The sequence below is a fragment of the Paramacrobiotus metropolitanus genome, unplaced genomic scaffold, assembly GCF_019649055.1.
Source record: "Paramacrobiotus metropolitanus isolate TYO unplaced genomic scaffold, Prichtersi_v1.0 Parri_scaffold0000002, whole genome shotgun sequence".
Classification (NCBI taxonomy): Eukaryota; Metazoa; Tardigrada; class Eutardigrada; order Parachela; family Macrobiotidae; genus Paramacrobiotus; species Paramacrobiotus metropolitanus.
In genome coordinates, this window is record NW_026570222.1 from 90,853 (window position 1) to 114,310 (window position 23,458).

General features: G+C 42.1%; 3 protein-coding genes across 8 annotated transcripts; 1 reads left to right on the forward strand and 2 right to left on the reverse strand.

Annotated features, from left to right (window-relative positions):
* Positions 1-276: 276 nt before the first annotated feature.
* LOC129585345 (selenocysteine lyase-like) lies at positions 277-7,832 on the forward strand. Of its 2 annotated transcripts, XM_055477986.1 has the most exons (17): positions 277-485; positions 589-699; positions 885-1,110; positions 4,398-4,471; positions 4,553-4,656; positions 4,740-4,811; positions 4,991-5,071; positions 5,138-5,233; positions 5,303-5,412; positions 5,502-5,516; positions 5,583-5,666; positions 5,738-5,818; positions 5,898-6,007; positions 6,065-6,101; positions 6,171-6,254; positions 6,366-6,532; positions 6,619-7,832. In XM_055477986.1, the coding sequence occupies exons 4-17, from the start codon at positions 4,398-4,400 to the stop codon at positions 6,779-6,781; spliced, it is 1,278 nt and encodes a 425-aa protein (XP_055333961.1). In that variant the 5' UTR covers positions 277-485; positions 589-699; positions 885-1,110; the 3' UTR covers positions 6,782-7,832. The 2 variants fall into 2 exon arrangements, with proteins under 2 accessions (XP_055333961.1, XP_055333969.1); XM_055477994.1 differs by lacking the exons at positions 277-485; positions 589-699; positions 885-1,110 and having other exon boundaries at positions 4,146-4,471; positions 6,619-7,830.
* Positions 6,586-11,479, reverse strand: LOC129585359 (uncharacterized). Of its 3 annotated transcripts, none has more exons than XM_055478014.1 (10): positions 11,280-11,479; positions 9,845-9,948; positions 9,673-9,765; positions 8,985-9,151; positions 8,660-8,786; positions 7,759-7,878; positions 7,512-7,580; positions 7,293-7,415; positions 6,970-7,213; positions 6,586-6,905 (listed from the first exon to the last, which is right to left on the reverse strand). In XM_055478014.1, exons 1-10 carry the CDS (start codon positions 11,293-11,295, stop codon positions 6,829-6,831), a joined length of 1,140 nt encoding a protein of 379 aa, XP_055333989.1. In that variant the 5' UTR covers positions 11,296-11,479; the 3' UTR covers positions 6,586-6,828. The 3 variants fall into 3 exon arrangements, with proteins under 3 accessions (XP_055333989.1, XP_055333998.1, XP_055333982.1); XM_055478023.1 differs by having other exon boundaries at positions 11,217-11,477; XM_055478007.1 differs by lacking the exon at positions 11,280-11,479 and having other exon boundaries at positions 9,845-10,086.
* A 657-nt stretch (positions 11,480-12,136) lies between these two features.
* Positions 12,137-23,453, reverse strand: LOC129583140 (myosin-2 heavy chain-like). Of its 3 annotated transcripts, none has more exons than XM_055474864.1 (25): positions 22,431-23,453; positions 21,581-21,706; positions 21,338-21,502; positions 20,645-20,853; positions 20,430-20,574; positions 20,111-20,302; positions 19,938-20,032; positions 19,708-19,768; positions 18,833-18,960; positions 18,719-18,755; positions 18,442-18,656; positions 18,051-18,364; positions 17,176-17,446; positions 16,984-17,111; positions 16,757-16,920; positions 16,410-16,649; positions 15,932-16,351; positions 15,138-15,223; positions 14,852-14,955; positions 13,754-14,784; positions 13,255-13,606; positions 13,022-13,194; positions 12,786-12,932; positions 12,634-12,725; positions 12,137-12,552 (listed from the first exon to the last, which is right to left on the reverse strand). In XM_055474864.1, the coding sequence occupies exons 1-25, from the start codon at positions 23,151-23,153 to the stop codon at positions 12,453-12,455; spliced, it is 5,718 nt and encodes a 1,905-aa protein (XP_055330839.1). In that variant the 5' UTR covers positions 23,154-23,453; the 3' UTR covers positions 12,137-12,452. The 3 variants fall into 3 exon arrangements, with proteins under 3 accessions (XP_055330839.1, XP_055330833.1, XP_055330840.1); XM_055474858.1 differs by having other exon boundaries at positions 12,137-12,555; positions 22,431-23,452; XM_055474865.1 differs by lacking the exon at positions 20,111-20,302 and having other exon boundaries at positions 12,137-12,555; positions 22,431-23,450.
* Between the last annotated feature and the right edge of the window lie 5 nt (positions 23,454-23,458).

Here is a 23,458-nt window from a genome sequence, read left to right on the forward strand (position 1 = left end):
GATGTTAGACTTTCTTTGTAGCAAAAATACTTTTTTTTATACTTTTTTGCTACCAGAATAGGCTGACAGGAAGTGAGACCCGAGTAAAACAGCTTGTAATAAAAACGTTAGTTTAACGTGTAACTACCGTTAGGTGAACGGATGTGTGTCAATTTTAGCCGTCTCCTAACGCTTAACTAACGTTTTTTTTGCAAGTTGTTTTACTGGGGAGAGGAATACGGCTTGCGGAAATTTCTACTGTAGTTAAGAAGTTGCACATGGTAACTGTTGTTTTCCTTGTCACACGTAGCCGCGGTACGCTGCCACTTTCTGCTGATCGGATCGTCGATACAAGCAACCGCCTTGTCGGGGCAACTGTTTATAGCATTACACGTTTCAGTTATCAAGTTAACCCTTGCAGCTCCAGCTGTTTTTCAGTTTTCGTCAGATTTCGACATTTGTTTACGTTTTTCTACTTTGGTTTGATTGTCTCCGGAAACCCCCAGGTGAAGTATAAAATCTTGGATTATTTTTTTGTGCTCTTGTGCGAGACAGTCTTGATAATTTTATTCCAAATGTCCGCTTCTGATTCATATCTTTTTAATAAAGGTTGGTGAGCGTTTCGGTGGAATCTGACGGTTTGCGCAGTTTGGATTTAGAAACTTATTAGATTCACGACAAGCATCAGCCCTTATCATGGACAAAAATCCGGATACGAAGGTATGTCCTGCTGCTGTACGGTGGAAAAAGCTCCTGTAGACGTTAGACGACGGAAAGGTTGAGCTGGATTGGGATCTGTTGAAAAGATACGCTGAGTGACTGAGAATGTTTACACTGAAAGTGTCCGACTTTGTTGTATGAGGTCCTGATGAGTGATGGTTAGCATGCTTGATTTGCGCTTTCAGGTGTCCGGTAGCAAGCCGGACGGTGAGAAAGACACAGTGCGGTCTGCCATCCCTTTTCCCGGAACGTCAGAGCCCGATCCTCCCCCTCCTCCAACGGCTCACAAAGCGGAGGGTCACAAAGCTCATCCCAACGACGACTGGGGCATCGAAACCGATCCCGATGCAAAATGGCATCCCATGACACGAAGAGAAGATTGAGTTGTTTAGTTTGACAATTAATTTTCTGGCAAGACAGGAGGTGTCCGGTTGGTTTGGTGCCTTTGTCGATTGAGATTCACGCTTCTTTGTCTTTGTATTAAGTGGATCCACTCTCTGTCACCGATAAGTGCAGAATCATAGTCATTGTTTTATTATGATTTGAATTAAATTTATAAAAGTGTGTGGTGTAAAGACTACAGATAGGATATGTTGTTGCAGCGATGCACTTTTGAACTTGACAGCAGCTGTTCAATTACGAGTAAAAAAAGCAATGTTGACGACAGTAATGTGCAGTACTTAAGTACTTCAATTATTTCACAAACCGTTTAACGGCGTTCAGCACATTTGCATTGCTTACGATTATCGGCACAAAACATTTGCAGACAGCTGTGGAACTGGAACTAGCTTTATGTTACACCGTAGCTGTACTCCACCTTGAACTAATAATCGTGCGACGGAAAATTATTCATAACAGCTTATACCATTATTATGGCATCGCATCAACCTTTTTTATGAAATTCTTTATTGAATGCACAGCTTCAACCGACATCGGATTTAGACGGCCCAGTCAAACAAAAGTCGTATTTATGTAATGTAAAATGCATGTAATTAATCCTTTAACGGATGTAATTGTTTGCAGCATGCGACAACTTTGAGAATTTGTTGTGCGCCTTTGGTTGGTCTGTCAGTGCAAAGATTCATTAGAAACCTTAACTTTTAACATATAAGTTTAAAATGAAGCCTAAAAGTGCAAACGGGATATAGAATTTATGTTGTATGTGCAAAACTGCGCTGAAGCACAATGGGGCCTTCAAGTTTGTGTTTCTAAATATAACGTATAATTTTTTTACATATTGGACTTGTGTAAAAGCAGTAAGATATACGGAAAACCACTGATCGTTGAATTCGAATAATTCAAAACCAAAAAAATATGTAAAATAATTTTGTCTTAACGGTACCAGAACAACCAATTCCATTGTGGCAATGGATTATAAGGCGCGTAGAACTGTCAAACTTTAATTTAGTAAATATGGGTTTTGTTTTCGAAAATGGTCCCTGCTTTCACATACCGTTTACCTGCAGGCTGGCGTTCATCAAATCGCAGTCTGCGCGCGGTAGCAGGCAACGCAGACACGCAGCCCGCGTGCGGATTGGCAGTTAGCCGAACGTCTTTCGTTTAGACCCACGGTCCTTTTGATCTTTAACAGTTATGCTTTTATTTGGATCTTCGACTTTCAAAAAAATCCATTTTAAAGAGCATTTTTTCACTCGAAACTGTTTATTGTAACTCCTCTGAAAATGAAGTCGTAACAATTAAAAATAATGTAAAACAACAAACATAAGTTGCAACAGCTGCTGATAAGTAAAGCAAATGGTTTATCTCTGGTCGTATTTAACCCACCAAAGTCAGCTACCAGAAGGAGTGCGAATATTAACTTGAAAATTGGCACTCCAGAACCAAATAATTCAATCAAGAAAAACTGATTTTTTGAGAATTTTTGTGACCATAGGTCAAGCAGGGCGATAGCCTGCCAAACTGACAGGGATGGGCATCCTGCCATTTGGCAGGTAGCACGCCGAAATGTATAAATAGTAATGGGAGGGTAGCACTGGGGCGGGCGAACGCTTTAACGAAAGGCCTCAAAAAGCTCTTCAATTCCCAGACAGTGTTGTGGTCATCGAGTTGACCAGTGGTCAGTATTAACAAAACTTGTTAAAAAACTGCACTTTTCGGCCGCCACGCGTTACAACAGATACAGTGTCCACGTTTTTCAATAAAAAACGATAGAAAACGATTTTCAGTTAGATAAAACAACATTCTTACCACTGCATTCTTGCCACTCATGCCAGTACAGTACTGGCAGTACATATGCGGTGTTTGCCGCTGATGTTCGCGTTATTGAATGGTAACCAATCTTCGTTATTGCCGCTTACTGTTTTCAGCCGACGTTTGGTACCTTTTTAGTGAATAGAGGTTGTAGAGGGTACTCTACAAACGGTCTCAACCATCACTAAGCGGTTCATAAGGCAGTAACCACAGCGACACTACCCGCACCGCATCACCTACATCCTAGGGTAGAGTATACGGCGTATGCCGCACCGGCAATGAAAAACTATTCCCGCATGGTCATTTCCGCTATTATCCGCTATAGCTTGGTAACTCAATGACGCCTATTCGTAATGGACAATTTGCACAAAGTGCTGTACAATTTAAAAATGGCTGGGTGAAATACCTTCCATGAATCACGTTTACATCAGTTCAAATCTTATCATTTCTTCTAATCCTGGACTACTCTAGGCATAGTGCGTACTGCGTAGCATATTTGTTTCTCGAATATACCATAAATCTGAATTTTCAAACGGAAACACTTTTTAGGTCCATAATTCGCGTTAGTTAATGTTGTTTGCATTTTATTCGTAAATTGTTTTTTAAATTCTCCGCCCAAAAAAAGCGTTTTTTGAAAATTTTCGAGCTTACTGACCACCGGTCATTTCGATGACCACCAAAATACCAACCTTTGTAACACTTTTTTTGCTCGAATTTTTGATTGCATGTGTCGCTTTCTACAAAGCCTTTGAGATTTTATATCGAATTTATAGTTTTATTGATAAAGTAGATCCACGCCCATCCCTGTCAAACGTGGCAGGAAATTTTAGAATGACCGTGCTTGTCCGCTGTCCAATTATTTTTCTTGTATTCTAATGATTTTGCAATAAGGGCCGCTAGATTGGCTTGAATTATTTATTTTGGAATTATCTCATGCTGGGAGGCTGCAAGGGCAACGAAGACCTTCGCGAACCCAAAATTCCAGATTTTGGGCACCTTTGGTCACTTGGTGCATGCCCAGACCACACTGTGTTGGACAGTCCGATTTTTAAAAACGACACCTAATATCTCTACTGTGAAATATAACTAAAGAATATGAGCTATGTGCGTTACGGGCTCTTGCAGAAAAAGAGTCCCCCACCCTGCCATTTGACAGGAATGGACGGGAACGGGTTAACGATCACAACCAAAATAATGAAGCATTAATTTTGCCGTCAATGAACGTAAGTCGTGACTCGTATGAGATTACCGTACGGAGTGACGTCACTGAGTTGACTTGAGGATTCCACGCATCGCGTGTCTGTTCATTGTACTCGCACTCTTGCATTCATAAAAGTTGCCAGCGGTACATTCATAAGAGCCCAACATGGTAAAAGCTAAAAAGCCGCTTGAAAATATATTTTTGCCAGGTTGGATGCTATTTAATTGAAATCCAAACTTTTAAAGCTATCTTGCAACGCTTGTCTGGCAGAAAGCAGTGGCTTCAGATGGCTTCGGGAGACAACTCCACCTTGTTTAACGATAGTCTCCCGTACACAGTTCCTGAAGAATATAAGAACGGGTAGGTGTTCGATGATTAATCGTTCGCTATGCAAGAACAAGTGCATCTACCTGGTTCTACCACAGTTATTCTGGCCGGCAGAGTGTACTTGGATTACAATGCAACAACTCCTCTTCATCCCGAAGTTATCGACACGATGGCGAGCGCTATGCGCAAGCTGTGGCGGAATCCCAGCAGCACGTACTGTGAGTCCGCCAGGCGCCAGGTCTTACACAGAAGATGGTGCGATAATGATCGGATAATCAGCAATCTTATGGTTGGTTTGCAGCGGAACGTGTGCGTGATGCAATAAGCAAAGCACGAGCACAGACATCTGATGTCATCGGAGCCAAACCTGAAGGTACGCGGATGGTAAAAGTTGTTTAATATCGCCGCTTTCCAAGTTAGAAAATCGCGTGTAAGCTTTTTCTCTCGGACAAATGTTAACGGTTAAACTATGACATGCACTATCGCTCGGTATTAAATCGGCATCTGTCTGAATATGGTGTCCGGTATTTACATCTGGATACGTTTTTGCAGAAATTATTTTTACTTCTTCTGGGACCGAAGCGAATAACTGGATACTGGAGGCGATTGTCAGTTGGGCATCGGAACTTCGCGGTAAAAGCGTAAATTCGTTTGCATGAAAATTTCTACTAACAGGAGAATTAGCGGATTTTGGTTTAGGCCTTGCAGAAGGGAAACCCTGCATCGTCACTTCGGACATCGAACACGATGCCGTTAGTAAAAAGGTGCTGGCTCTCCAGGCGAAAGGATTATGTGGTGTGAACTGATTCTGTCCGGACATCGGAATTAGATTTGTCTCCCTAACCATAGCATGTGTGGCTTTAGATGTTAAAATGGTATCCGGAGCGCAAGGAGGGCGAGTCAATGTCAGAGACGTTGTGGACAACTGTAGTGAAAATACCTGCTTGATTTCCATAATGTTGGCCAACAACGAGGCAAGCGAAAGCTTGGCGCTTCTAACTGTCATTCTAGCCACCGTGGAACCACTTACCAGATGTTGATTCTCATGTCCTCTGTTTTGCAGACGGGTGTGATACAGGTTAGAAGGTCAGCAGTGTACTTCCATTCCTGTTTGCCATCTGTTATAAAAGTACGCTCTTCTTAGCCTGTGGCAGAAATCGGACAAGAATTAATCAGGATTAATATCGAACGAACTGAAAAGGGTTTGAAACCGATTTTATTCCATACGGTACGATTCGAGACAGTTGGATTAGTCGGATCCGCGCAGATAGTCTGTGAGACACTGTGGCTTTCAAACAGGATGCCGCCCAAGCTGTCGGGAAAATAGCGTGCGATGTCACCAAACTGAACGTGGATTTTTTGACGATTGTTGGACATAAAGTGAGCGCTCCTGTTCTAGGTCTCACCGCTGTGACATTCAAGCCATTTGTAGGTTGTACAGTTTCTTTGGCCTTTACAGTTTTATGGGCCACGGATTGGTGCCGTGTATTGCCGTTCGGAATACATGTCCATTTTGAAGAAGCATCCATTTTTGTGGGGTGGAGGCCAAGAGCGTGGATATCGACCAAGGTATATTTTAAGCGTCAAAAGCGATGCTGCAGAGCTTTAATTTATCATGATTTGCAGCACGGAGAATACCGTCGACATAGTCGGACTGGGACAGGTAAGGGCTTGACATTATCGGTGTGTTCGCGAATGGTTACAATCAACCTGCACTGCAAAATCTGGACAGGCTTGTGAAGTTGTACAACGAAATCTCTCTGATTGGGCTTCACATTTCTACAAAACCGGCTCCTATTTAAAAGATTCACTGATTGTGAGTTCATATTAGATTTATTGGGATTGTCGAGGCCGTTTAGTTGATTTACCAGTACCTATGTCGCTGTTTGTTTGAATCACGCCTCATTAGCTTAAAATGTTTTCACAGGAAACGTTTGGAAAGAATCTCGATTTTAATTTTCCTGTATTGAGCGAATTTTTATTACCAAACACATTCAGTGTTCACTTTGTTGGTAAAGAACGGGAAGGTTTTAAGGTCTTGAACCAGGCTGAATACTTGCAAGCGAGCACTGGAGCGGCATGCCACAGCGGAAAGTAAGTAGTGTTAACACCTAGAGTACTGTATGTTACTGCTCACAGCGAAGGCATTTGGATTTGAAACTTTTGATTCATTTTTACAGGACAACTGTTTCCATTGTTTTGCTCCACAGCGGTCTATCAAAAGAAGCTGCCAAAAACACAATTCGATTGAGCATCGGAAGGACCACAACCAAGGAGGAAATTGATATAACCATAAAAGATTTATATCAAGCGGTACAAAAACTAACAGGAATATTTCTGTGAAAAAGTTGTGCTTGTACAAAAATCGGCGGAGACCGTGGAAAGCTTGATTAGTTGATGGATTCATTGGGCTCGATAGTATTCTTTCGTGGCGGCAATCTCTCTGAATGTGTCGTAATTCCGTAAACTGCAATGAAGCACTACTGAAAATACTACCATTGTGCGCTATCTCACCAGTGTGTTTCCTGTACTTCTCTCATTGAGCCCTTCGCCAAATGTTCGATACGTCAAGACGAAGGAGATCGTCAGGAGTATCCTGATGATAATCCCAATGGAGCCTCCAATGAATACACAGTACTGCAGCGATCGACTGGTGTAGTCGTAATCTGTTTTGAGAATGTCAGCGGAATCATAAATCTTGTAAATTATGTAAGCTGGTTCCAGAACGGATGTGCCCATAACGATCCATGAAAGAGGCTTGATTTCATATCGCAGCTAGAAGTGGAATTGATATTATCGTATGCGAATCGCAAAATCAAAAGACACTGAGTGTCTCGCGAATGTATTATCTTACACTGATTAGAACTGCAGCAAGCCACATCACCGCAATCACCAGTCCGGTTATCAAAATTCCAAGCTCACGGTCGCTCAGATGAAATTCGAAACCATTTCGAAGGATCAATACTACCATCGTAATCTGTTCAAGAAAAAATGAATCAGTACGTTCATTTTCACGGTATCATGATTACCGTTGCAAAGGTCAGATATGATAAGCCTGACATAGGATCCTTACTTGGAATTCGAGGTCGAACGTGAGGAGCGATTGCGTAAAGAAATGCAACTTGCATTTTTTCTGGATCACCTGTACAATACGAAATTCGGTATTGAACGATACCGCATGTTATTTCGGTTTTGACGATTGAATCGAAAGAAAAGATCGGATCAAGTAGTAGAAACCATGCTTATTGCTTATAATTTCACAAAAAAACATCAATCGGTACTAGTATATCAAAATGCCGGTTCGGGATTGGGCTTTGTACCTCGTCGTACGTTTTGACTACGCGACAGGCAAATCTTCCTTCACGAAGAAATTTTGCGGCAATCCAGCAGCCCAGAGCCACATCCAATCCACCCAAAACTAAAAGTATCACCAACCGTGCCTACAAAACGAGAAACTGGCTCTTAAATAAGCGTCAAAATAAATTTTTTAGCCTTAATTAACAATATGCTCAAAATTATGTATCTCATATTACTAATCTTAGTTATCTATATACTGCAATCCCATCTCACAATCTCATCGGAAATTTTGATTGGAAGTTTTTAACCACAGTCTACACTTTGTATTGTAGATTATGCTCGGAGGCTCGTAGTATAACTGCGATAAGGCCGCTTCTGTCGATATGCTAACACAAAATTTATCAGGCTGCCCTGTACCACAAATATCTGATTTGTTGGCAAAATAAGTGCTCATCACAATGCCAACAAAGGCGTGCTGGTTATCGCTAAAACTGGACCGATAATCCAATGAAAATAAAAATATGATCCACTTGTACTCGTATCGTCCGAATACGATAGAGATCATAATTATAGGTTCTTGGTTATGACGCCAGACAAAACAAGAGCGAAAGCGTGATGGCGCAAATCATATGCAACGACGCAGCCAAAAGCCACACCTGTTGACTGAATGACAGTTATGACACACATTACAAACTCAGGAGTTATGAACTTACCATGGCTAGTAAAAATGGCCACAGTAATTAGTAGTAAAATGGATTATACTATCTCCGTTTGTGAAGCTTTCATGCACAAAAATCACACTGGTTAAGCCGATAAAATTCACATCTAAGGATATTCATTCAGAGATCCAGACTGCAGTTGCACAGAAAAATCAACTTCTTGTGTTAGAAACCCTTCCTACCCCTACAAGCACATTGCACTTACCAATTTGATACTGAAATTAAAGCCGCTGTCCATGCCTTGTTGCACATTTACAGCAAAATCGACGATGCAGTAGATTGTCACAAGCAGGATACTTCCGGCAAAAATGTGCAGTTCATAAGGCCGTTCCCTGTGAGATGATAAGAGCTTTGACACACTGGAAATGCGTCATTACGTACAATCTGCGCGTCCGCTTGCGATAGTAATCGGCAATAATGCCGGCATATATAATGTTAATAATACCGGTGTGGTATTTAAAAGATCAGAACATGCCAATGAATGCAATTGCAATAAATGAGTTTTTAACCGGCATGCGTTTCATACCCACCATACAATTCCATGCCAGACGTGAAACAAACAGAAGATGCAGTTGATTAAAATCAGCAACGCAAATGTAAATTCGGCTCCACACTTCTTATCCTCATTCCTGTATTGTTCCTCCGTTAGTATACTCAGATTGTGTGGACATTTTCCAGGAGACAGATAATCCAGTCTCTGCAAATAAATATTCGAAACACTGACGCAAAAAAGCATGGAAACTTCTGATAGCACCGTTTTGAGCCAGTTTCGGGCAACCATAGCGATGCCAAAAGATCAGCGTTTTACTTTAGCATATTGCACTATTAGAACACTGTTTAAAATTCTAAAACGGCAACATGGATCATCTTGTTACAGTGTCACTTACGAGTACTCCTCCTTCGATAACAATAATACTTGCAAGTGAGCTTAATACTATGCGTTTTAATTATTTTAAGAAAGTTGTACCAAAACTTTTCGTTTAAGCATTAGCGAAAAAATAAATGAGTACGTGTTTTTATCAAAAACATAAAATTTCCAACGTCGCACTTGAAGAAACACGTATTTTTTAAAACTAAAGTCGCAATAAAAATATTTTGATAATGTCCATTACACCGTTGTCCAATGTCCATACTTGAAAACGAAATATACGGATAACAACCAGAATGAGTAAAAAACAGCAGGTTCGTCTTTACACAGCGTTTATAGATATACCATACTTCTATTGTCAGTCCAATGCAGGCCAGTAAGCTAGTAGTGCCGATGATCAGGAAGCCCCATTCCAGACGACTCACATCAGAAAACGTTCGTCGCTGAAATAAGCAGTCAAGTTATCATAATATTATGGTAATTCGCAGTCGAGCCACGGTAGACATACGAAGCCATCATTACCAATCCAATCCAGCTGGGAGTGACACTGTCCTGACGCTTTATTCCCGGAAACTCCATGCTAAACGAAGGCATGGATTCCTCCCGAAAGATGCTATACGGAAGAGCTGCAGAAGGGAGGCAAAATGTTATCGGCTGCAACTGCAAGGCGGCCGCAAATGCTCTAACGCGCAAAACGCAAGCGCCTGATTTGAAAGTAAGTACACCGAGCATGCCACTTGTGTATGTGCGGAATCGTTCACATAGCACAATGAAAATGCTGAATAGTACAGTAAAGTGACGACCAATGGGTAAAACTTCTGATAACGCCACTTTGTCAGCTGTTAACGCTGCACACTGCAGCTCGCACGCAAACAACAGCAGACAGTAACAAACTCACGTTTTATTACATTATGATTGTGTCAAATAATTAAGACAGCCAAAAAATGCTATAAAAATGGTTCACTCAGATGCACAATGAGTTAAAAAAATTTAGATAATATAATAAGGGTGTAACTGATTTGCTGTTACAGTATAACTATCCATTGAGGTGGTTCAGATCGCCTTATCACTACGAAATACTTCTACTACAGTACTGTATCTGTTGGCTGGGTTTAAAGGTCGTCGTCGATGGATCGGCAACGCCCCAGCGCCACTGACCGGAAACTGGCAAGGTTTTACGAATGATGACAGCGGTTCTATCTGTAAGTACTGTGGCTTCTACAACATTTACTTAAATATAATGTGATTAATAAGTCGGCTAAAATAAAAAAACAGAATCTACTTAATTGTCTACAGTAAAACCCCTCGTTACATACACCCTTATACAACATTCACCCCTTTATTATATACGTGCGGCTGAGAACCGGACTGTTCGGTGGATTATAACATAGGGGCAGTTCTCTATATAACATTCACCCCTTTACAGCTATAACATACACCTTTCGTGGAACCTCTGACAGTATTTAACATACAGTCAACCCCTGCGTTACATACAGCTGGCCGAATAAGCGCGAAAAAGTTTCAAAGAAAGTTCCGGTTTCTGTTTCAGATCTGTCAAGTACAAGGTCTGACAGTAAAAACAGCAAAAAGGCATTGAAAATTATTGGTTACCGGTTCATTCTGAAGCATAAAATGCCAGTGTTACGGTAGCTTTTCGAAAAGGAATGCATGAAAGAAGCGTTTCAGAGCCACATTTCTGAGGAATAGCATGAATTTATAAACAGAAACACCAGCGGCACCGTGCTTAATTGCAACTGACCAATGTATGACCAGCCCCCGGGGGGTAAGTTAAAGAGCGCCCCCAGGGGCACTGCCCCTGTGTAACATACACCTCTTTACAACATACGGAGAGCTGAGAACGGAGGGTGTATGTAGTAGAGGGATTTTACTGTACCTAGATAACAAGACTGGCTGATAGCCAGGAACCCTGCAGACTGTCTCTTCGGAAATTACCAACCTCCTCCAGTATCCATATTAAACCCCGTTGTCGCTCTGCTGCATATGCTGATATGCACAATAATAAAGAAGAATGCGACTCTGGTTTGACTACGGTATATACATAGATTCCTGGATGTTCTATCGTTGGTTTGGGACCTGCGCACCCGCCCTGCAAGATGTCAAGTGTAAATACATATGCGTAAGCTACTAAGCGTCACACTATCACTAATCATAATGGTAAGGTGTTATCTTTCCGTAGAATCACACGATGTATTGCAGCGCGACTGGAACTACTTTATGTTGTATGTTGTGTGATACTGCGTCAGTTTTAGGTACGCTTTCCGCTTTCCGTTTTATATCTCGCGGCGAAACCAGAATATAGTTGCTTTTCACTGTAGAACTAGAGTCTACACTCTACAGTCTACCGAATGGCGAAGTTTTTCCACCACTGCAGTGAGTAATCGTGATAATTATTCATGTTCATTGGATTTTATATACTGTTTCTGCGTACAGAAAATCCCAACTTGCCTCAAGCAAACCACACGGTGGCACTTGGTGGCACAACGATATTTAAAAATATTTATTAAAGGCTAGAATGACCATCGTCCAGCCGATTGTAGACGCGGTGTTCTCCAACACTTTTTCTTAGGCCAGCACCGTCACTGGTTATATAACCAAGCGAATTAAATAACTTGATGCCGCGTACAATATATTTATATTTTTATTTTAGTTTTGGTTTCACGAGTTCCTTTTTTTCTTATCTTTTCTAAGGGGATTGGAGACCAATCATTGGTCTGCTCACGAACGAATAAGTGATTAACCAGCGTAACAGTGTTCAGCAAATACTAATGTGCACGTAAAAAGTACGAGTAAGTATTTAGCTGGAGAAAACGGTTTATTATTATTATTCAAAAGCCTCTATATATATGCGGCTTTCATGTTCACCAATACTTGGCCCCAAAAAAAGATAAAAATTGCACTAGCACATCATCACAGCTATCTTCGGACATCCAAGAAGCAACATTTAAAATAAAAGAAAATCCGTATTACCTTAATCTCAGAAGGGAACGTAAAACAAAACTGACCCAGGCTAAGACACAACCAATATCATACGGAAAACGAGATTCAAACCCAAAAGGCACAAAATGCTAGTAGCAATACACAATAACTTATTACAAAGATCTTGCTAGATTCAGTTCAGTGCTTGTCGACGCAGGGGGTCAGCTGACCTTTTCTTCTTGCCACTAGCGGAACTCTTTCTCTCGCCATCAGGGAGGCCAACAGTTGGAGATCTTCTAAAACCATAAGGAGCTATAAAAGCGCCCTCAAACATCGAAAAAGGAAAGCACTTAATCGATAATAGTAATTCTCACGTTTTGCCATCCATCATCATTTCTTCCAGTGTAATACTCCGCCGGCTTGTATCTTCGTATAACCGCGATATGACCTGTTCCCGGAAGGCATTCTGTAATAAGAATACGTTCACTCACACCAGAACTATGGGCAAAACCTTGTAAACCATTACAATATCCGCATCATTGCTTCGCGGCGAAGAACGCGAATATCTGGACTTCCTCTCCGAGCTTGGAGACAGTAGCTGGTTGCCGGAGATGCTCGGACCGTTCTGACTGCAACTGATAGAGTCCAACTGGCGGGATTGTCGGTTACGATCCTGCAAATCAAATGAAACACCTTGACACGTTGTCAACCTGTTACTGGCGCACTAAAAACCGGAACCCCAATGAGAACAATAGTATATACCTCCAGCAACTGTTCTACGTTGACTCGCAATTCGCATAACATATCTTTGGTAACAGCTGGAAACACTTTTTCATCCAAAGTCTCTTTGGCTGCTCGAGAAGGCACAGCACAGGCACTGTCACCCAAGTGCCGACGAACCATAAACAACAGATTATCCAGTTCCCGTTTCGCATCTACGATTACAAGTTATGAGGAAAAGATGATTCTGCGGTAGCTTTCTATCCCTGAATTACCTCTGTATTCGTCCTTATTTCGCACAATCTGAATTTCGCGTTCATCGTAGGCTTCCGACAGAGTGCGGTACTTGGATAAAATGTCCGTATACATGGTATTGAGCTTAGCAAAGCGATCCTCTGCGCTCCCTTGACCTTGCGCTTTATTCTGCAAACGACCTTCCAAATCATCACAGGTTTTCTTCATATTGCGCAACTTCGTTTCTGAATCGCGAACAGCAAGCTGTAATCGCTCGTTGTCAGTGCAAACGGCAGACAGGCGCGCAGCTTTGTCTGTTAAAGAATCACGGAGCTCTTTCACTTCACATTCATGGATATCTCGAGGAACCGTCTGGTTTGACGTACGAGTAATCTGTGGAGCATAAAAATATTATTTTTTATTTTTGTTTACAATAATTTCGCTTGTTTAACTACTCATCACCTTCGAGCTAGCCATTAAGTGCAAACGCTACAGATACTTTGTTAAAAGCAAACAACCTAAACGATGAGCTTCCCTTACCCTATCCTTTAATTCACGATTTTCACACCGCAAGGATTCGGCATCCGATTTAAAGCGGCTTGCTTGATCGTTCACATCGTTGTAAGTTTTCGTTAGATCATCCAACTGACACTGATATCGATGTATCCGACCCTCCATATCGTCCGTCACCAAACGCCGTTCCGTACTGAATCTATCTACCGCCAGGCGTTCCCGTTCCGACGCCTGGCAGAGAATCTCCGATTCTCGCTGAGCAAAGCGATCTTCTATTTGCCGGACACTGTTACACTGCTGCTGCAATTCGGTCTCTTTGTCTTTAAGCGAAGCTTCCTTCATTGCCAGCATGTATGCCTTGTCATTAACTTCCGCTTCGCGATTCGTCAAAGCCAACTGGTCGGTGACGAAGCAGGCCACCTGTTGTTCCAGCCGTCGCACCGCCTCTTCCCTTTCCTGTATCTGTATAATCCGGGCGTCCAAGGCGTCTTCCAACTTCTGCAAAGCTTCGGCCTTCAGTTCTAGATGGTCCGCCTGACCCAGTTTATTTTCGGCCTCGCGCAATTGTGACGATAACTCAGCGACAATGCCATCCGTCTCCGTTAATTTCGTTAGAACATCTTTAATCCGCTCTTCGTTCCGTGAGTTCTGCTTCCGTAATTCTTCCGCGGCCATCTGACTAGCGGTCAACTCATTCCGCACTGTGGCTATTTCGTTCTCCTTGTCGCTCAGCACCGAACTGTTACTGTTGTTTAGCTGACGAATGGTGCTAGATGCGGTAGCATAACTGCGCTTAAGTATGTCGATCTCTTCTTCAGCTTTCTGCAGTAAGGTCTTCAATTCTACAGTGGTGGTTTCCTTGCTGGCCAAATCATCCTGGTAGGTCTGCTTGTCTTTTTCCAAAAAGTCCAGACATTTCTTTAAACTTCTCACTTCTGAGATGAAATTATCCACTTGATCACGCAAACCGTCACGCTCGTCCGTGAGCCGGTCGCGTGTAAGGCGATGGGACGCCAGATCGCGCGAAAGATGGGTTATTGTGCGCTGCAGAGCGGCAGCTGCAAAATCACAGTGTTATTTTAACTCACAAAATACTACAAACGCGTCAACATAAAGCTATCGTACCAGCAACTCGACTGTGTTCCAAATCTTTTACAAATGATTCCACATTGTGAATATCTTTGATCAAGGAGGCTGTGTGAGTGCGAAGTACTGATGGATCGTCATGTCTACCGTCATCAATAAACCATCACTAAGCGCCATTCAATTTTATTAACGCAACGCATATTTTCCCGCCGTGAGCAGGTATAGTTTTCAATTCGAAAAACTTCACACATTTACCAAAACCGTCAGGATGGCCGAAAAGAAATCTTAGCAACAATAATTTTATGTGCTTGTTATTTGTACATACCTTTCGATTCGAAGTAGAAGGTCATTTAATTCAGTAACTGTGTGTGCAAGGTCAGACGCTTTCTCGTCCACGGAATGTACGTCCCCCTGCGTAAAAAGGAACCTGATCAGCGAGATTTGCAGACAGAGACTACCAAAAGGGCATCACTTTTGTGAAAACTATGTAGAAAATACAATCGAAAGTATGAAGCTCAGAGTTAATAATTCTTAACCCTATGACCGAGGAAGGCTAGAGAGTAGGATAAATAACTGACACACTACCGCATCCTGCTCAGGCTAAATCGCATAACTGTTCAATGGACAACGGATGCAATTAGAAGTTTGGAACATCATTTTATGACTTCTAATTTTAAAAACAGCGCAAGTTTCGGATGTTACAGGCAAACGGATAAAAACAAAATTTTTGGTTGCTCATAAAGCTAGCTATACAGATATGTAGACAGGTGTTTGATCTCCGATCGGCTACCAGACACTTCCACCAATGACATCTTACCAGGGGCGAACTCAGGTCTCAGAGCAATCGATAAATAATCCATACGTATCTTAAATTCATTTAGGCAGCAAAAATAAATCCACACAATTTTGAAAGGTTTTGAAAGCACGGAAAAAGTCCACCTTAACTCCACTCGTTCAATTGGTCAAATGAGCACGCGTACAGCAAACAGCTATTCAGAGATGCAGCTCCTTCCTTCTCTAAGGCTCGGAGAACGAAATAATTATGATTGCCCGTGAAAGCAATCCAGGAGAACTGCGTCACCGATCATTTATTGAGACGGTGATAATTACAGCACTTACCGATGCCTGGCTCCCACTTCCGACAAATCCCGAATCATTTTCATCTAAGGGCGACCCATTGACCCTCCGAAAACGCTCGTCATCCACAGCTTGCTCTTCATCAGGGCCATAAATAACCCCATCCGGCGTGAAGATCGGGATGCTTAATCTCGTATGATCACCCATCGCATCCGGATTCCACAACGTTCCCCCACCGAATATCACTTGGAACGGCGACGAAGAACCAACCAGCAACCGCACAATGTCGGAATAGATTCCCAAATCACTTTCCAAACCAACTTTATCGCGTAATGTTTTCTCCGAGTCGTCCTTCAGCAATTCATGTGCGTGATGCAAGTCATTGTAACGCTGGTCATTAAGAGTCATCAATGAATGGAGATGTGCCACCTCGGAATGAAGACGCGCCAATTCCGCCTCATCCTATATTAATATGAATCAACATGCGTGGAGACCAGGTAAATTTGATACGCTGACATACTTTAGTCAATTTGTTCGAGCCATCCAGAACATCCGCATTGAGCCGATCTATTTCAGCTTCCAGTGCCTGATTCTGCTTTTTCAGCTCGCTAAAGCGCTGAGAGAGCACTCCATAGTCTTCCTGCAACTGACGGGCATTTTGGCTAGCTTCCTCGGCAGCGACAAGTTCCACCTTCAGTCCATCAATCCGGCCAATTGTATCGCGTAATTGTTCGGCCTGCCGGCGCAGGTCCTCTCGCAACTGTAAACATGCAACGCTGTATAATCACATTCCCCTCTTGCGAAATGTAAATAACACAGCCGGCACCACGGAATTATAGCTACACATTTCTCGTCCTACCAACTCACCTGGTCACTTTCCGCGGTACTATTTGCCAAATCCGAACCCAGCAAATCGATTTCACGCTGATTTTCCCTTATCCAGGCAATTTTTTCCTCTACTTCACGCTCCAACTGCTCAATGCGGGCGCTCTTTTCATCCAGCGTAAGACCATTAAGCCGTAATGATTCCTCTGCAACGCACACCCCGTTTACTTTCATATTTTCTCCATAAAGAAAAAATAGCCTCTTTATACCCAAATCGGATTTCAGCTGCTGAATGGCATCATTAGCCTGAGTGAGCTCCTGCAGCAGTGTCTCCATCGATTGCACTTTACCGTGCAATGTCGTGATGTAATCACTCTGCTCGTGCGCATTGGATTGGCTGGTGGAAAAATTAGACCTGTCAGGTATATATTAATTGATCAGGTGGAAAATAATACCCTTACAGCAAGGACATCTGATCCGATTTGCCTGACAGTTCGTCCCGCAGGAGCGCAATCTGTTGATCCAGCTGGGCGCAACGCTCCGTGCCCTGGTCTCGTTCGGCTGTCACGGCACTCTGTTCCTTCTCCAGCTCGCGTACTGTGCACTGCAAGAGGCTTATCGATTTCTCCAGATCTGTAATTTGGTCGGCTTGGCTAGTGAGTGAAACTTCCGCTGCTTGCAGCTTCTCCCGGAGTAGCACGGTTGTTTGCTGCTCATCGGCCAAGGCATTTCCTGTTAGAAACATATTTTGTTATCATACTATACTTCTCAGCCTGTGACGAATAAAATACTCGTACAATTGCAATGCCACCTTTTAAACTACAGCGAACAAAAATAAACCATCTGAAGACCGCCTTTTGCCAGCACCTTGAGCTCAGCCGGCTCGCAGCGTAGAGCATGCGGATTGCGATATCGGAACCTTACAACTGTTTTCGCTTACAGGCGGTCTTATATACACTTCCGCATTTTAATGTGACAAAATCAAAGAAGGGGAAAAAACAAAAAAAGTAACTCGTATGAACAACTGAACATTCTCTCGTTTACCATAATTTGTGTTTTCTTAAAAATGGCACCACCAGCAACGTCAACAAAAGGTGGAAGTTCAGTTCTTCAAATAAAAACTCGACTTTTGGCAAATTAAAGAATAAATGATCAAGTGAGAATTCGCATTTTACAGTAGTGCCTCACAGCAGATAAAATTACTACTGTGAATCGGTCAAGAAAAATTAGAAAATAATACGAATCAACTTGGCTAAGGTCAAAATGCACAATGTTCTCACAAAAATACGGGATGTTGACAATGCTGGGCAATGATTCACGCTTGAACTACACTTACCCAGTTTTTCCAGCAAGACATCCTTTTCTTCCAAAGACTTTTGCAATGCCAAACTATGCGTGTTAGCTGCTTCCAGATCAGGCACAAGAGATAAAAGATTTTCTCTTTCCACCGTTAAACGACTGATCTGGTTTTGCAATTCTTCCATCTGCGCAGTAATCTGCACCAGCTCTTCTTTAACTAACACCAACTTGTCTGCTTGGCCTGTCATGGAGCGCAACTCCTGACTTAGCAGCTCGCTGTCCGATTTCAGATTACTGAATTCTTTCGTCAGGATATTAATCCTATCACTCTGATCGTCGATGGTTTTTTGACTGCAAACCATGAAAAATGCCAGATGACCAACGGCTCACGAAACGACGAAAGGTCATGAAATGCAACATCCACTTACAGCAAGACCTTCTCGTCGGCAAATCGAGCAATGCTAACCATTAAAGCATCCTTTTCTTTCTCCAGTCCTGATACAGTCTGTTTTAACAAAGCGCTAGTACTTTCTAAAGTCCACCGGATATTCGCTGTGGCTTCCAAATCGGCGGAAACTGTATTTAGTGCCGTTTCCACAGCGTTTTTCTCCGAAAGAACGGCATTAAGCGACATCAAAGTGCGCTAAAAACCGTAAATTAAATAACGGTTGACGATAAAAATATCCCATCCAACTAAGTACTCACCTCGTTCTTCTTCAGCAGTGATTCCCTTTCGATTTGTCTGCGGATGAGAACGATGTGCTTGGATAAACATTAAAGTACTGCACGCTGGCATTGATCAAATAACGATTTTCCTACCCTAATTCCAATTCATCCTTCAGTTTCTCTATGGTTGATTCAAGCAGGAATTTTTCCTGACCGCTATTATGTAACCGTTTAACTGCCGACTGATAGCGCTGTTCCAAAAATTCATCGTTATTTGCATCCTGCAATGCATACGTTTGTAGATCGCAGACACCACCGTATCATTCAGAAAGCAGGATAAATGATAATGTAAACAAATTACGCGTAAATTTTTCAGTAAGAATGAATCGTAACCAAGCTCGAAAAATCTGTAAAACAGCATCCAAACACGCATTAGGCAACGATAATGTAGTTCACAACCACCAGGATAATCACAGGAAATGACCTTTCCTGTCACCGGAAAGATTTCTAACATCGTCGGTATTAGGACAGCATGTGCCAACAACAATACCGATTGAGAAAACACGCTATATACGGCACGAGCTCACATTTCAAAGTACAAGAAACCACAAACAATAACGTGAATTAGTTCCAGACGAAAAATGGCACGCGGTAACAAGTGGTCCAAGAGAGAGAGAGCACATAAGCACAGAAGACATACCGATCAGAAAACGTACGTTAATCGGATGCATCCGAAAACAACACTTGGGTATAAAGACACAAACAAATGTTTAATACATTATTATCTTTTTCCCGACCACTTTGTACGTTGGGCACGGTTCATAATACCACCAGGAAGAGATCACCATGCTCAATATGTTCGTAAGTCGCAAAAGGAAAAAGAAAAACAGAAGCAACAGGAATAAAGCAGCCAACACACCCAACATTATACGGATAATTTTCACGTAATACTTGGATGCCCGCATCATCGCAACGACAAGAAATCCCAACCAATTCCGAGCAAATGGACTAGTCGATCGACAACTCACCTCCGCTTGGTACTGGCTAGCCTGTTTGGTGAAAACATCGTTTTCTTTCTTCGGGATAACACTAAAATCAAAGGAAAATCACTTTCTTCGTATGGAAAAGGTTCAAGTACAGTCACAGACGAAATAAAAGCAAATTGGCCATGTCAAACAATCTTGAAAATAATTTTATTCTATAAAATGTTAGCATGGAAAGAAAAAAGTAAAGACTGTCTTCCACACGCTTTGCTTACCGATTTTCAGATTCTTCAAAAGCAGTCTGGATACCAAAGTCCATATGGCGTTTCCGGGTGTTAATGGGATCTAGATGTTCTCTTTCAGAAACCGACTAAACCAAAAGAACCGTTTTTTCTTGCGTCACCATGAACCACTAAATCAAAATACTGTAGCACAAGCGAAGCAGTACCTCACGACTTTTCAATAACAAACCCGTCAGACCCCGCAAGCGCTCTAGCGAATCGGCAATGTCTCCCTTTAACTGCGCAAAGCCTTCCTGCCAGTTGGAACGATGCGACGTATAGGAAGAATTAAGCTCAGAGACCAACTTCAGCAATGCAGACAATCGACAAGACAAATCGCCGGAAAACAGCACCCAAGACTATTCCCGAAAGAAACTCACACTATTTGCACTGTCACATACTTTTACTTTTCCAAAAATATAGCAAACACCAGCAAGCAGCAAAGCACCCAAGCAGCAAGCACACACAGTTGGCAAATTGGCATACCTTCTGCTCGTCACTCCACCTGCTTTCATGAACCGATATGTCACCGACAACTTTGTGTAAATCCGTAACAATGTTCTTCAGTTCACTTGCCAATTTCCACTCTGTGGATGCAGCATACTGCCGATCGGGCGTTGAGATGGAATGTCTACAACAATATCCGAGCAAATGTAACAAAAATTCGCAAAGTCCGACTAAAGTTTGCGAGAAGGGCTGACATATTTGCTCTTCCTGTGACCGATGATTCTTCGTGGGAAATACCGCTCTCATCCGGCAAATACGGATCAACACTGACACCATCGCCAAACCCGCTTTCGGTTCTACCGGAACGATCGCTGGTTCCCGATAAGGATAAGTAAGTCTTATTCGCCAGACCACTTCGCACTTCCGATAAATGCTCTTCGAATCGGGATTGAAACGAGTCGACCTGTTATTAAATCAAACAATTTTATTTTTGCCTAAGTAATAAAAAAATGCTAATTTCTCAAAAATGTTCTAAACCCAACAACGTTACAGAAAATTCAATACGACAGCGAGCAGAGTCCTATCAGCTACCACTATCGTCGAAACTGTTCCTTACTTGTTAGCACATTTATCAATTGCTATTCTACAGCAACATTTCCCAAAATTTTGTTTTTTGAGTTAAGCTTCCATTTCCTAACAGGAGTTTGTGTGAATTAAGACCCAATGGCTGCTTTAGCTTATTGGTCATTGTAGTATTTCAACTACAAGTATCGATACAACTATCGAAATTATTATGCGTTCGAGCAGCTATAACGCAGCTATAAGGCCTTAGGCAAAATACGGTATTCTGATCTGTCAAAATATTGCTAATGTGATTTCTTTCATAGTTTAATCGTACGAAAAGCCGGCCCAAAGCTGTGTTTAGTAAGACCATGTGTGACACTTACCGTGGTAATCAGGCTTTGCAAGTGAGTCGACATTGCAAAAACTTCCTCATTACGCTTTTCCACTTTTTTCTTCTCTGTTTCCAGTTTTTTCAACAGATTAACGTTCATGGTGTATAAGCCTTCGGATAAATTGTCTGTGGGCAGCTGGTCAGCCAGTGCCGATCCCTGGGAAAACATGACAATTATGCCCAGCCAAGCATGATAAAAGCGACCGTATATAATATTCGAAGTGTAGACACATACCATATCGCCGTACAGCACAACTCGAATTTCTTTCGACGAATTACGGGATACCGATCGAGATTCCTCCATGACGCTTAAGGATGCTTCCAATCGATCCACTTCGTCACGCAGGGATGTATTTTGCTTCTACAAACACAAGACAAAAATAAGACCTGGCTGGTATTTCGGATACAAATAGCGGTATCCATAATTTTAACACTTGCATAGTTAACACGTTACTGTACAACAACACATCACTCACAAAAGCGAAATTAGTGATTATATTTACGAGAATTAATACAAAAGTTTCGAAAAAAAATTTGTGAATCGATATCGTGTTTGCCGAAAAGGAAACAAAGCCAATACAACGGTGAGATAAGCGATTGGAATGGCACACGCTCAAGGGTCAAAGTTCATAAAAACACTGACTTTGGGGAAGTAAATTTTAAGAAAGTCTTTCTTCCTAACTACGGTTGAAAACCATAAAATAACAACGTTAATAACCATAAATAAATTAACAATTAAGTTACACGAAAACTTCACAAAATCTATCTGTAACCTAACTGAACCTCAATTTTCCACAAAATTTCAACCGGTACCAGTTGCAGCAAATTCAATTCACAATCAAATACCACAATCAAAACAAAAGATACTAATAACCATTATTTGTAGAAATATATTACGATTTACGATTACATACGTATTATACACAAGATAATTCAGCACACGGCTCTGATCCTGCACGTTCAACTGCACTTTGACTGCCAAACCGGCCTTTTAATTTCGAAAAGCAAACAACCGGAACTATATATTACAATTTACGATCAACATGAACAAGCGAAACATGATTTTTAACTTGGAAAGTACACACCGTCAATAGTCCGTAATCGCTGTAAAGTCTTCGGACATCGCTGCTTTCTGCTGTATTGACGTTGTAGGCATCCACATTTGGTGGCCGAAATTTCCGAAGACCATTCGGATCACTGTAACTGACGAAGCAGGGACACGGCCCCACCGAACTGTCCACGTACTGACTGCCACTCTGCACACTTTTTACTTCGCTGCTGGCAGACGATATTCTATGATAATCTCCATGTATATCACAGCGCTGCTGTCCGGAAACACCAGACCGAAAGGAACTGAAAGAAAGGGAAGCGGAAGCTTCCTTTGCAAACAATACACTGCCTTCGCTTCGAAAGGATGATCTCTCTTCGAAAACTTCGACAGAGGATGTTTTCTCTGTGTATGAAGATGAACGCGCCGCAGAGGATTCGGCAAACGCTTCCGATATTTTCAGATAAGGATTGGAAGGTATGGAAATGTGGGTGATCGTGGGAGATTCCTCCAGATCCGATATCGACTCGTTATCGGAATCCGCCACGGACTCAATCGATTCCGAATCTTCTTCTGAACCGGATATGGAGCTCTGATAGGATACCTTTGGAAAGACATTGTGACTGGGGTATAAATCTGTACAATAGCCGTGGGTAAAAAAGCGATAAAGCTGTTGACAGATAAAGAAGGGCGAAGGAACAGTAGCGCGAACAGCTGGCATCAGCCAAGGTCGGTCGCGTTCCATCAATTGATTGTTCATTGGGAACAGAATACCGAAATCGCGTCTTAAATGTTAATAACTTCACGGCACATTTGTACGGATACCGCCACCGCCTTACAACGCACAAGAAACGAGAACGCTACAGCAGAATTACGGTTACAAGAGAACTACAAGGAAAGTTTTTAGGCTTAAATACAGATACGAAAGAACGTTTTTGTGTCTTCAGGGGAAAGTTGGTAGACAAATAAAACTTCGCACCGTACTCAGGCGTACTGTACAAATATTCGTAAGTCATCAACGAAGGTTCGCTGCAGACGTGTTCGATACCACTTGTGACTAAACAC

Coding starts and splice junctions, on each gene's coding strand:
- LOC129583140 (XM_055474858.1), bottom strand. CDS start 23,153: ATGAACAATCAATTGATGGAACGCGACCGACCTTGGCTGATGCCAGCT. Junction 20,303..20,429: donor GGTGGAGTGACGAGCAGAAG/GTATGCCAATTT, acceptor TTTCGGGAATAG/TCTTGGGTGCTGTTTTCCGG. Junction 17,112..17,175: donor TCGGATCAGATGTCCTTGCT/GTAAGGGTATTA, acceptor TTTTTCCACCAG/CCAATCCAATGCGCACGAGC.
- LOC129585359 (XM_055478007.1), bottom strand. CDS start 10,054: ATGCTCGGTGTACTTACTTTCAAATCAGGCGCTTGCGTTTTGCGCGTT. Junction 9,152..9,672: donor GCATTGGACTGACAATAGAA/GTATGGTATATC, acceptor ATTTATTTGCAG/AGACTGGATTATCTGTCTCC. Junction 6,906..6,969: donor CGAAGGGCTCAATGAGAGAA/GTACAGGAAACA, acceptor GCTTCATTGCAG/TTTACGGAATTACGACACAT.
- LOC129585345 (XM_055477986.1), top strand. CDS start 4,398: ATGGCTTCGGGAGACAACTCCACCTTGTTTAACGATAGTCTCCCGTAC. Junction 6,008..6,064: donor GAGCGTGGATATCGACCAAG/GTATATTTTAAG, acceptor CATGATTTGCAG/CACGGAGAATACCGTCGACA. Junction 6,255..6,365: donor ATTTAAAAGATTCACTGATT/GTGAGTTCATAT, acceptor ATGTTTTCACAG/GAAACGTTTGGAAAGAATCT.